Raw genomic sequence first — 11404 nt, 5'->3', positions numbered from 1 at the left:
CCGAAGCCAGTAGCGCTCGGGCAGCTCGGCTCTTAAACAGAGCCGAAGAATCAGGGGAGGAGCAGAGAGGCGCGGGAGGGGAAGTGCCCGGCCGGCATTTTCCTGGACATGTTCGGCTTTTTGGCAATTCCCCCCGGACGGGGGTTTGATTGCCGAAAAGCTGGACATGTCCGGGAAAAAACGGACGTATGGTAACCCTAAATATGGCCCTCGCCGCTTTACGACTTGTGCAGGCCTGGTCTAGACAGAGAGAAGGAAAGTTCTCGCTGCTGGGCCCCTCTGATTTGTCACTGGAAAATCAGTTTTGCTTCTCATGTTCTCTCGCTTTCTGGGCAACACTTTTCATGCACAGGATATGGCTCGTGGGAAGGGAAGCCCCCTCTCTTCCCATTAACCCCTCACCTTCTGCAGAAGCCAGCGTAAGCACAAGCAGCAGGCAAGCAGCCATTTCCTCTACAAGATAACGGGACAGCTGCCAAGAAGTCAAATCACATGATTAGGCCAGAATTCTAGAGTGAGTTTTAAAGAGACAAGCTTCCACCTCCAGTCACTGAGTAAAAAAGAGGCCAGAGGGGAAAGTTAACAGGATTGGGGGTGTGTGTGTGTGTGGGGGGGGGGGGGGGGGTGGACACCAGTGGACATAAGCTGGTGACAGCAATAGTGGGAAATCAGGGGGAGGGGGAAGTGTCTAGCACAGACACAGCCCTTTCTTACCAAAGCCCCCAGATGAACAGGGACAGGTCACACTACTCACAGAACCAAAGCCAATGGGTACAAGTGAGTTTAGGGCAAAAATCTCGTGTGCCTCAAAGCCAGGGGCTTGGCACAGAGCAGCTGCGGAGCCACTAATGAGCTTGACCAGCAGCCACCACACATTAGATTCCTTCACACGGGCTATCCCCAGCAGATGCCCCTGTGTTTGGGGCCTTCCTGAACCCCAGGAGACCCAGGTGGCCCTCGGCCCTATCACTACAGTCAGGCTCAGCCTGGTGTCAGCCCCGTGGATGACCAGCCCCTCCAAGCAACCGGGCCAGACGTTCCATAGTTCTGATGCCAGCAAAGGGCCCACAGAGCCAGGCGAGGCTTAGGGTTGCCAACCCTCCAGGACTGACCTGGAGTCTTCAGGAATTAAAGATTAATCTTTAATTAAAAGATTGTCATGTGATGAAATATCCAGAAATACATCCAACCAAAACTGGCAACCCTAGTGAGGCTGCAGGCAGCCTATGGAGAGCTCAGCCAGGTGGGCATTGCTTGGGCACACAATGGTGAGACTCCCGCCTCCCAACGCTCCTGTGTAGGGAATGAGCAGCCAGGGCACATGGGAGGGAGCTGAGCCTGGGGCGTGGGCACGGTGCCAAAGGCTGGCCTTGGGCAGGCTGCTCGTGGGCAGGGGGTGAGCCAAGGCCCACGGGAGGGAGTTGAGCCTGGGGCGTGGGCACGGTGCCACAGGCTGGCCTTGGGCAGGCTGCTCGTGGGCAGGGGGTGGAAACCAGGTTTGGGCCCCGCCTGGCTGGTTCTGGGCCAAGGCCTCATGTTCCAAGCGGGAGCCAAACCCGCTTCCCCGCCCTGGTGCTGGCATGGTGGGTCGCTGCAGCCAGGCCCCCCCCCTGCCTCTCCACTGTCAATGGCCTGGCACGGGCAAACCGGGTCCCAGCTGGGGGCGGGGCCTATAGGGAGATGGGCGGGGCCGGGTACTGCTTCGCGTTTGTCCCTTCCCGGGCACCAGCCCAAGCCGGTGGGAGGGGCGGTGACTTGTTGCCAGGCAACAGAAGCGTCCGAGGAGCGGCCGAGTGCAGCGGCGGAGCGGTAAGAGCCCGCCCGAGGGCCGAGGCCGTTAGTGCCCCGGGCCGGGCACCGGACTCCCGTCGTGGGGGCGCCGGCCTGGAGCGAGCCGTGGGTCTGAACGGGGTGGGGCTCGCAGGGACCTCCCCCCCCCTCCCCCACCCACCGGGCGCAGGGTGCAGCTCGGGACCCCTGGGATCCCCCCCCACACACACACACCACCACGACCGAGCTGGGTACAGCTAGGGACCGTCCACCAGGTGCAGAGTTGTGCTAGGGACCCCCCTGGGCGCCCCCCCACACACACGCTGGGCCAGGTGTGGGGTGCAGCTGGGGACCCCAGGACTCCCCACATACACACTCTGGGCCAGGTGCAGCCAGCACTTTCTTGGCAGGAACTTTCTCCCCTGGGACTCCATGCCCTGTACCAGCCACTGCTAAAAAGGGCCCCACTGCGGCTGCCTGAAGCTGGCTGGAAATCTGGGAGCCATGGCCCCGTGCCAGCAGACAGCTACCCCGGGGCACTCAGCTGCGAAGAGTGGCTCCATGGCACTGACCCACTTCTGCCTTCCAGCTAGTCTGGGTGCACTTTCGGAAGGGTGGCCTCTAGAATCCTCCTAGAGCTATAGGGTTAGAAGAGACTCAAGGGTCATCTAGTCTAACCCCCTGCCAAGATGCAGGATTTGTTGTGCAGGCACAAGTTGCATCCACAGAATTTGCACCGTTAAATGCAGCGCTGAGTTCTTATACATCCGGCTGCCTGACTGTGCTAATCTGGTAACTGGAGGTTAAAAATCAGCTTTGCTCCCACAATCCCACTGCAAATACAGATTGTGCCTGTGAAAAGGGAAAGCAGAATCTAGCATGTCTGAAAATATGTATGTGCAATGAGATTGAATTGAAACCTTAACTCCCTCATTCCCTGACTTGCCTTGTAATTAAAGTCATGACCATAATGTTGAGTTCCACAAATTTAAACCCCAAAAATTGTTATTTTTAAGAGGATAAAAAAATAAATTGCCTGTGTTTAATAATGTTAGAAATAAATTGCCTGTGTGGGCATTGATATTCACACTTTATTGAGGGGCATAGGCTGGGGGAGGTGTGAATTCCATAACCTTAACTATACCATTTGCTAGCTCTCTGAACTCTACACTGTATTTGAGCGAATAGCAATGAATTATGAATGCTGGACCCAGGCGAGAAGTAACTAGCCCATGCTCTTTTTTAAATGGAACTGCAGGTGCCGTAGAAGGCCTGTTCCGACACCATGTCTATACCATTCTCAAACACCCATCACCGCATTCCGCCGGGATTTGCAAATCTGCTAGAAGGACTAGCCAGAGAAGTTTTGAGGGAGCAGCCTGAAGATATACCAGCCTTTGCAGCCAACTATTTTGAAGAGCTGCTGGATAGAAGAGAAAGTGAGTGTAAAGTAAATGAGGAGTTTTGCTTATAAAAGGAAGTTACAGTAAAGGGCTGAATCAAAAGAACTGAATTCTATTCTCACTGTGTGATCCAGGGTACTTAAGTTCAACATCTCTGTTTTCCCAGTTCCTAAAATGGAGATTTAAAAATTCCTTCCTAATGGGTGTTACAGTGCTAAAACGACAAGGTTTTCTGAGCTGGTAATGCCACTGAACTGTCGTATTTGTATCTCCTCTTCTGTGCGTATGTATGGCTCTTAGCTGGATGGAATGTCAGACCTGCCTATGGATGACATGTCTCTCTTTAATGGCTGTTAAAGATCCTAATATTAATTACTATACAAACGTGAATGACTGTTTCCCTACTCTTTGTGCATCATAGATCTCTGTATCCATTTTCTTTATTGCATTTTCCCATTTTAAGCTGATTGTATTTCTCTCCCTCCTTCATAATTCCTTTTTCTTCCTGCTACATAGCCTTTCTTAACTCATTAGCTTATAACTGACACTCTCTGTAACCCTTTAGAAAATGGTAGGCTTGCGGAAGCAATCTAATTTTCTGAATATGTTTGGTTACGGGATGCTGAACATGCAGACTCAAAACTACTCAGTCTCACTATGGTTTCCACTTAATATTTTTTTAATGTAGAATAAATTACACTACAGGGTAAGAGGCTTTTGTGTGGTTATCGCACAAGAAAAGCTTGTCAGCAGGGAATGTCCAGGGAGCAAGAATGTGCATCCCTCAGTGTAAGGTAATCAACTTCCTCCTCCCAGTCAGATCCATACTTTGGGGCTGTAAGGAGATCCCCATTAACTTGGGGAGATGGTCCCCCACTGGCCCTGAGATTAATTGGCTTGCTGCTACAGGTATACCTGTTCCTGGGCATGTTGGTCCCGCTTGGATGTGCAGTGATGCCATTTTCTTGGGTCACCTCCCATTTCCTCATGGGAAGAAGCATGGCCATGACAGGCCCTAGTGAATTGTTCAAGCTGGGATATGCAATGCACACACCTCTGAGCAGTCTTGCCTGCCTGTTGAGTCTCCTGTGTGGCTTTAATTGTGGCTCTGTATCTAGATGTTAGATGCTACAGTGGCTTTTTGCTCCCCTGCTGTCATGGGACTGTTCCTAGAACCATGGATGCATGATGTTCCTTAACTGGCATGACCTTTACCTTCCCCTAGTGGCAGTGCAGAAAATATCATTTCTTTTTCTCACAGCCAAGGCTGCCTCTGTTCTGAATTTATCATCTTCATTCTGCTGTCAGCCTGCTGCCAACCCGCTGAATGAGTGTAACTTAACTGGGGAACTTCCTGTCTTAATTACTAGCTTGACATTGATATGATAAATGTTGATATTTATTTTCAGAAACCAAGTTTGACCCAGCAGAATGGGGGGCTAAACTAGACGACAGGTTCTACAACAACAAAGCTTTTGAGGTAGGCTGGGATTGCTGCTCTAATGGATCTCGTCTTAGTGCAGTGCACAGGACTAAAAAGCAAAATCTCACCAAATGCTTTTGAACTTCAGTTAGAATCATAGAATATCAGGGTTGGAAGGAACCTCAGGAGGTCATCTAGTCCGACCCCCTGCTCAAAGTAGGACCAATCCCCAACTAAATCATCCCAGCCAGGGCTTTATCAAGCCAGACCTTAAAAACCTCTAAGGAAGGAGATTCCACCACCTCCCTAGGTAACCCATTCCAGTGCTTCACCACCCTCCTAGTGAAAAAGTTTTTCCTAATATCCAACCTAAACCTCCCCCACTGCAACTTGAGACCATTACTCCTTGTTCTGTCATCTGCTACCACTGTGAACAGTCTAGATCCATCCTCTTTGGAATCCCCTTTTAGGTAGTTGAAAGCAGCTATCAAATCCCCCCTCATTCTTCTCTTCTGCAGACTAAATAATCCCAGTTCCCTCAGCCTCTCCTCTTAAGTCATGTGCTCCAGCCCCCTAATCATTTTTGTTGCCCTCTGCTGGACTCTTTCCAATTTTTCCACATCCTTCTTGTAGTGTGGGGCCCAAAACTGGACACAGTACTCCAGATGAGACCTCACCAATGCCGAATAGAGGGGAATGATCACGTCCCTTGATCTGCTGGCAATGCTCCTACTTGTACAGCCCAAAATGCTGTTAGCCTTGTTGGCAACAAGGGCATGCTGTCAACTCATATCCAGTTTCTCATCCACTGTTACCCCTAGGTCCTTTTCTACAGAACTGCTGCCTAGGCGCTCAATCCCTATTTTATAACAGTGCATGGGATTCTTCCGTCCTAAGTGCAGGACTCTGCACTTATCCTTGTTGAACCTCATCAGATTTCTTTTGGCCCAATCCTCTAATTTGTCTAGGTCCCTCTGTATCCTATCCCTACCTTCCAGCGTATCTACCATTCCTCCCAGTTTAGTGTCATCTGCAAACTTGCTGAAGGTGCAGTCCACGCCATCCTCCAGATCGTTAATGAAGATATTGAACAAAACCGGCCTCAGGACCGACCCTTGGCCATCCGCTCGATACCGGCTGCCAACTAGACATGGAGCCATTGATCACTATCCATTGAGCCTGATCATCTAGCCAGCTTTCTATCCACCTTATAGTCCATTCATCCAGCCCATACTTCTTTAACTTGCTGGCAAGAATTCTGTGGGAGACCATATCAAAAGCTTTGCTAAAGTCCAGAAATAACACGTCCACTGCTTTCCCCTCATCCACAGAGCCAGTTATCTCATCAGAGAAGGCAATTAGGTTAGTCAGGCATGACTTGCCCTTGGTGAATCCATGCTGTCTGTTCCTGATCACTTTCCTCTCCTCTAAGTGCTTCAGAATTGATTCCTTGAGGACCTGCTCCATGATTTTTCCAGGGACTGAGGTGAGGCTGACTGGCCTGTAGTTCCCCGGATCCTCCTCCTTCCCTTTTTTAAAGATAGGCACTGCATTAGCTTTTTTCCAGTCATCCGGGACCTCCCCCGATCGCCATGAGTTTTCAAAGATAATGGCCAATGGCTCTGCAATCACATCCGCCAACTCCTTTAGCACCCTCGGATGCAGCGCATCCAGCACTATTGGACTTGTGCTCGTCCAGCTTTTCTAAATAGTCCTGAACCACTTCTTTCTCCACAGAGGGCTGGTAACCTCCTCCCCATACTGTGCTGCCCAGTGCAGTCGTCTGGGAGCTGACCTTGTTCGTGAAGGCAGAGGCAAAAAAAGCATTGAGTACATTAGCTGAATGTTGCCATTGTGATTATTCTGCACATCTGAGGAGTGTGGTAGGATAACGTACTTCTGTGCTATGGACAAGACATGGCTTCCATGGAACAGGCTTGGTGAGAAATAATGCCAAGGTTCTTAACCTGGCTCACCACTTCTAAGTTTGTCCTCTGTCCTCACAAAGTAAGCAAGATGCCCCCTATGTGGATGATCCGTATCCAGCAACATGACTTCTGTCTTCTCAGGGCTCTGAACAAGGCAGTTCTGATGCAATGTGTATCACCCAAGCTCCCCTCCAGGGCAGAGACTGAGCTAAGCGGGGTCCATGATACAAGTAATATTCTGCTATGTTGTACATAGTGGTGATGCCCTATCTTGTATCTAGAAATGATCTTGACACAGGACCTAATGTATATGTTGAACAGGAGAGATAGGGTTCAAGGTTCTAGCTTGACTTCCAGACACATTCACTGCTAACTTAAAAATTGGGGAGGGGTAGCTCAGTGGTTTGAGCATTGGCCTGCTAAACCCAGGGTTGTGAGTTCAATCCTTGAGGGGGCCATTTAGGGATCTGGGGCAAAATAATCTGTCAGGGATGGTACTTGGTCCTGCTGTGAAGGCAGGGGACTGGACTCGATAACCTTTCAAGGTCCCTTTCAGCTCTATGAGATAGGTATATCTCCATATTAAATTGGAAAAAAAAATGAAAGTCAGTAAACTCCTCAGGGCAGGGGTTTTGTCTTGTCTTATCTGTGCTGGTGGGTGTTTTGCCCACTCTTGGGTGCTGTTAAAACAGTTAACAATAATGGTAACCAGGTGCCTTATGAAATCCAGTCTTCAGTCTGCACATCCCCATTCATGGACGTTGAGCTAATGCTTAAACTGAGAAATGGGACCAGGGGAATTACAGACTCACACAGATGGGGAGAAGCTGAATTTCCATTTGGGATCCTTGTTCTGGAGCAGTCTCCAAGGAGACTCAGACTTGAGCTCTTTCCTATTATGAAGGAAGGGTTGGTTGAACCTTTATGTTTTTTCTTTTCTTCTTCCAGGAGGCCGTATCTTTGCAAGAAGAGGTGAAGGAGTCGATGAAAGATTCATCCCTGGAGCCCGTAAGTAATCTCCCAAAGTCTGCCTGGATTTTGACTCTGTTGGAACTGCATCTTGTGTCCATGTCCAGATGGCTAAGCAGGAGTTGGAAGTGCTCCACCAGTTCCAGGGCAGCTCTCTCCAAATAATCTGAAGAGAGAAAATCAAGGCCTTTTGGTCCAGCTGGCTTAGGATTTTCCCTTTTCTACTGTTCAGTGTGGTTTCCCAAAGAGTGTGGAGTCAGATTCAGCCCTGGGGTGACTTTTCCCGTAGAGTTTCACCGGGGATGCGTTTGTTCCATTAGCATTTATAAAGCAATTCATTCCTATCTGCAGAGAATTTGCCTTTGTTGTGAGGCTCTGTGTCCCTCCTTCCCCATTCTGGATGTTAGTGTCTAGATCACTGAGCTACTGAAATCATTTCCCCCAGCTAATTAGTTAATATGATGCTCTATCTGCAACTTGGTGTGGTATTTGACTTGCTCCTCTCCATCGTTCTCAGCTGGGGCACCTTGTTGGAGGTTGGGGAGCCGGATTTGTATCTCCCACTGGAAATAGGTCTCTCTTTTTCTCTCCCTCTGCCTAATAACTCAGTCTCTGTCATGCTTGATAGTACGGTTCAGGCTTACAGTGCTCATCATTTTTAAAAATCATCATTTGCCAACAGTTATCATCACTCCCTGGGAACGAGAGGCCACCATTTCCCCCCGTACTTAGCAGGAAATAACAATCGTATCACACACCACCAAGTAGTAACTCTTGGCAAATGCTGATAGTTTAATGGCACCGTTAGTCTCCCACAGAAGGGAGCTTCGTGTTCTAGAAACTCTGAGATGAGCAGTTGGCCTTTAAATAAGGACCAAATCACAATGTTCTTACTCAGACAAGACTCCCAGTGAGTCAGAAAAGTTCTGCCCGAGTAAGGGCCTCAAGATTTGGCCCTAAAAACAACCCCAACAATGATTAGATCTGTTGCAAAAAAAAGGTAAAGATGACAAAACACATTTAGTTTCCCACTCAACCTTTGGTTCACACACAGCTTCCAAAATGCCTTTGAGAAGCAGCAGTTTTCAGTGGTTGCACATTATGCAGATTTACTGTAATTTAGGCATTCGTTTTCACTACAAGAAAATAATCAGCCTGTCAGCTGTTTACGGAGCCATTTCCTCTGTGGTTTTATTTCTTTAATGAAGGAGCTTGACAAACACAGCCTCTATGAAACAGCCACCCATGAAATAGAAGATAAAGCTGCCACAAAAATCCAGGCTGTCTACAGGGGATACAGGGTAAGAGAGACAGTGAGGAGACTGAAAGAACTAGGTCAGGATGCAACGAACCCCACGGAAGAAATCTAATGCCATTAGACCTGCCAGTGTCATGATTTCCAGACCAGATGCAGGTGAATGAATGGCTTGTTTGTCAGTAGGTTTATTTTTGTTTAATAAAAACATCACATTTTCAAAATGCACCTGAGCGCTGTGTGTTTTTTTTTTTTTTTTTTTTGAGTCTGTTTGCAGAGCTGCTCGCTCAGTCTGTCATCGGCACAGACTCATTGAACTTCTCTAGCAAGTTGGTTGTGATCTGGTAAGCCACAGAGAACTGCCTTTTTGCAAATGTTAGGTCTAAAAGCAAAAAGTCCATTGCCTGAAGCATGTCATTTACTAGCTGCGTGTTAGGGTCACTGTTTCCAAACTCTCCCCAAAGGACGACAGAATGGGAAGGGGGCTATGGGAGCAAACACCAAAGATGTGTTCTGCATCCTGTTGCTTCTGCTCTGCTCCACCTTCTCCAGGTGTGCTCTTGCCCTCCGTCCTCAGGTCTAGAGCACAGGGACTAGACCTGGGGCCTGCTGCCTCCAAAGACTGGGCTGGACTGGACGATGGAGTCAGTCTCTTTCTCTGGCCTGATGACTAAATATTTATCCACAGTCACTGGACCAGAGAGACTGAATGGGAGTGACTGTAATCTAGTGATTTGGGCATCCACCTGGGAGATGGGAAGCCCCAAGTCCAGTCCCCCTGCTGTACTCACTCTTTCATTATTTATCCAGAGTGCAACAGCTTCAACGGGGGGGGGGGGGGGAGCCCGCATCCGAATATCCCGTAGATCAGTGGTTAGAGCACTCTCCTGAGAGGCAGGTCTCCCTTCTCTCCCTCTGCCAGAACCTCAGTCTCCCACATCCCAGGTGAGTGCCTGAGCCCGTGGGTTCAGAGTGAAAACGTGGGCTGCTGCTCCTCCATTGGCCAGATTTTAAATGGGACTGATCCAGTAGGTGGCCTCTGAGCACGCCTACTGGATTGGGCCCCGCGTGTGACAGGTGGCTGGACACCTATCTTCCTGTTCTTTGTGAATCGCTCTGGGGCTTAGGCATGAGGTAGGTGTCCAGGCACCTAGAGAAAGGCAGCAGTGCCCATGTTCATGGGCAGAAACACAGGTTCCTACGCAGCTTTGACTCTGCAAAGCTAGATGCTGAGTGAGTTTAGGCACCTACAGGGTTCAGGGGGGTGCTGTGGTCTGCAGTGCAGCTAAAATTGGATTTAGGCGTCTACATCTGAGGTTTAGGCACCTAAGTACCTTCATGGATCCCACGCCGTGCACCACGGTTTCCCCATTGGTAAACTAGGGATAATTTTGCCGCCTTCATAGTCGGGGGCTCTAGGCAATTAAACCGTGTTTGTAAAGTAGCTCGATATTCCTGGTTGAAAAGATGCTATAAAAGTGCAGTATGTTATTAGATTTATGCCTGGGAAAACAATGAAGAAAATTGAGAACAAAAGACTGGATTCAATATTTGTGAGGACTGGGAAGACCCAGGAGTGGTAATGCCATACACAGGCTTGATTCTGCACTTTTTAGCTCTTGTTTTGTCACTTAACCTGCATGCAAAGCGGGTATGAAATGTTACCCAGTGGAATGTTGGCATTTTGCACCGAGTTTGCACGGCACCTGCCCAGCGTGTGAGAAGCAGGGGGTCAGGTCCATGTCCTTTCTGTTCTAGCTCACTAGTCTGAATCCAGGCCAGGTGAGCACAGCTGATAATGTATAGCTCTCTGGTGCCCTTTGTGAATTGATGGGGTCAATCTCAGTCCAATTCCTATTAGAGGTTTAACTCGCATGCTAGGCTGATGGCTAAATTCTGTTTATTCTACTACCCTTCTTAAGCACTAAACTTAGATATATATATATTTTTTAAGGGAACACTTGTGTTGGGACAGAACCTGACAGAATTCAGCACTGAGGCTGTCACTTTGTCTTGAATCAATAGTTTAGAAATATTGTAACACAAAACGGAAAGTAGTGATTGAAGAACAAAAGCTCCCTGCCAGCCTCCGCCCTTCCTGGGCTGGAGGATTATCTCATCAATTGGGATCAAGACACTTTTTAATGAAAACTTAATAAATTGGCCCCAATAATTGGGCGTTATTTCCCAAGGTCCCTGCAGTTATTATAATTGCTCACCTGAGATTTCTTACTCATTGCTCGACTTTTCAGGATAAGAATGCTCGTGCGATCGTCTTGAAAGTCCCTGCCGGAGCGTCTGAAGGAGGAAGAAAAGATATGTAAATGTGCACATCTCTAGATTATATTTAATGCTCTATTTTTAGTTTTCTTGTATCCCTTGAGGTTGTCACAATTTAGTACAGATCCCTGCTTGAACGAGGGATGTGACATCTGCTATCATTACAAACCCCATCGATATGCTTGGTGGTGGGGGAGGGGAGGCACTGCGGTGCTGCAGTTAACGTATTTTACAGTCTCAAAGTAACTTCTAGCCACCTTGTTTGGATGTGCTGGGCCTATGCTGGGTAACACATTTTCCATGGCTGCTTTGTTTCGGTGACATGCCAAAGGGGCTTCCATTCACGTGAGTGATCTTAGCACTGGATTGATAAACT

At 48.6% G+C, this 11404-nt stretch overlaps 2 protein-coding genes across 3 annotated transcripts in view; one reads left to right on the top strand and one right to left on the bottom strand.

Annotated features, from left to right (window-relative positions):
• The window catches only part of SIAE (sialic acid acetylesterase), a 23100-nt gene extending 22634 nt beyond the window's left edge, over positions 1 to 466 (bottom strand). The window contains exon 1 of the mRNA XM_034754800.1: positions 403 to 466. Within this exon, the coding sequence (XP_034610691.1) occupies positions 403 to 448 (46 nt within the window). The 5' untranslated portion in view covers positions 449 to 466. The remainder of the gene's footprint in view (positions 1 to 402) is intronic.
• Positions 467 to 1656: 1190 nt separating this feature from the next.
• Positions 1657 to 8974, top strand: SPA17 (sperm autoantigenic protein 17). 2 transcript variants are annotated; one of them, XM_034754801.1, is made up of 5 exons: positions 1657 to 1809; positions 3029 to 3209; positions 4583 to 4653; positions 7473 to 7532; positions 8702 to 8974. In XM_034754801.1, exons 2-5 carry the CDS (start codon positions 3056 to 3058, stop codon positions 8861 to 8863), a joined length of 447 nt encoding a protein of 148 aa, XP_034610692.1. In that variant the 5' UTR covers positions 1657 to 1809; positions 3029 to 3055; the 3' UTR covers positions 8864 to 8974. The 2 variants fall into 2 exon arrangements, with proteins under 2 accessions (XP_034610692.1, XP_034610693.1); XM_034754802.1 differs by having other exon boundaries at positions 1774 to 1911.
• The last annotated feature ends 2430 nt before the right edge of the window (positions 8975 to 11404 follow it).

The sequence above is a fragment of the Trachemys scripta genome, chromosome 21 (assembly GCF_013100865.1).
Source record: "Trachemys scripta elegans isolate TJP31775 chromosome 21, CAS_Tse_1.0, whole genome shotgun sequence".
Classification (NCBI taxonomy): domain Eukaryota; kingdom Metazoa; phylum Chordata; order Testudines; family Emydidae; genus Trachemys; species Trachemys scripta.
The sequence above is the reverse complement of the archived record's forward strand: the minus strand, read 5'-3'. Positions and strand labels throughout refer to the sequence as shown.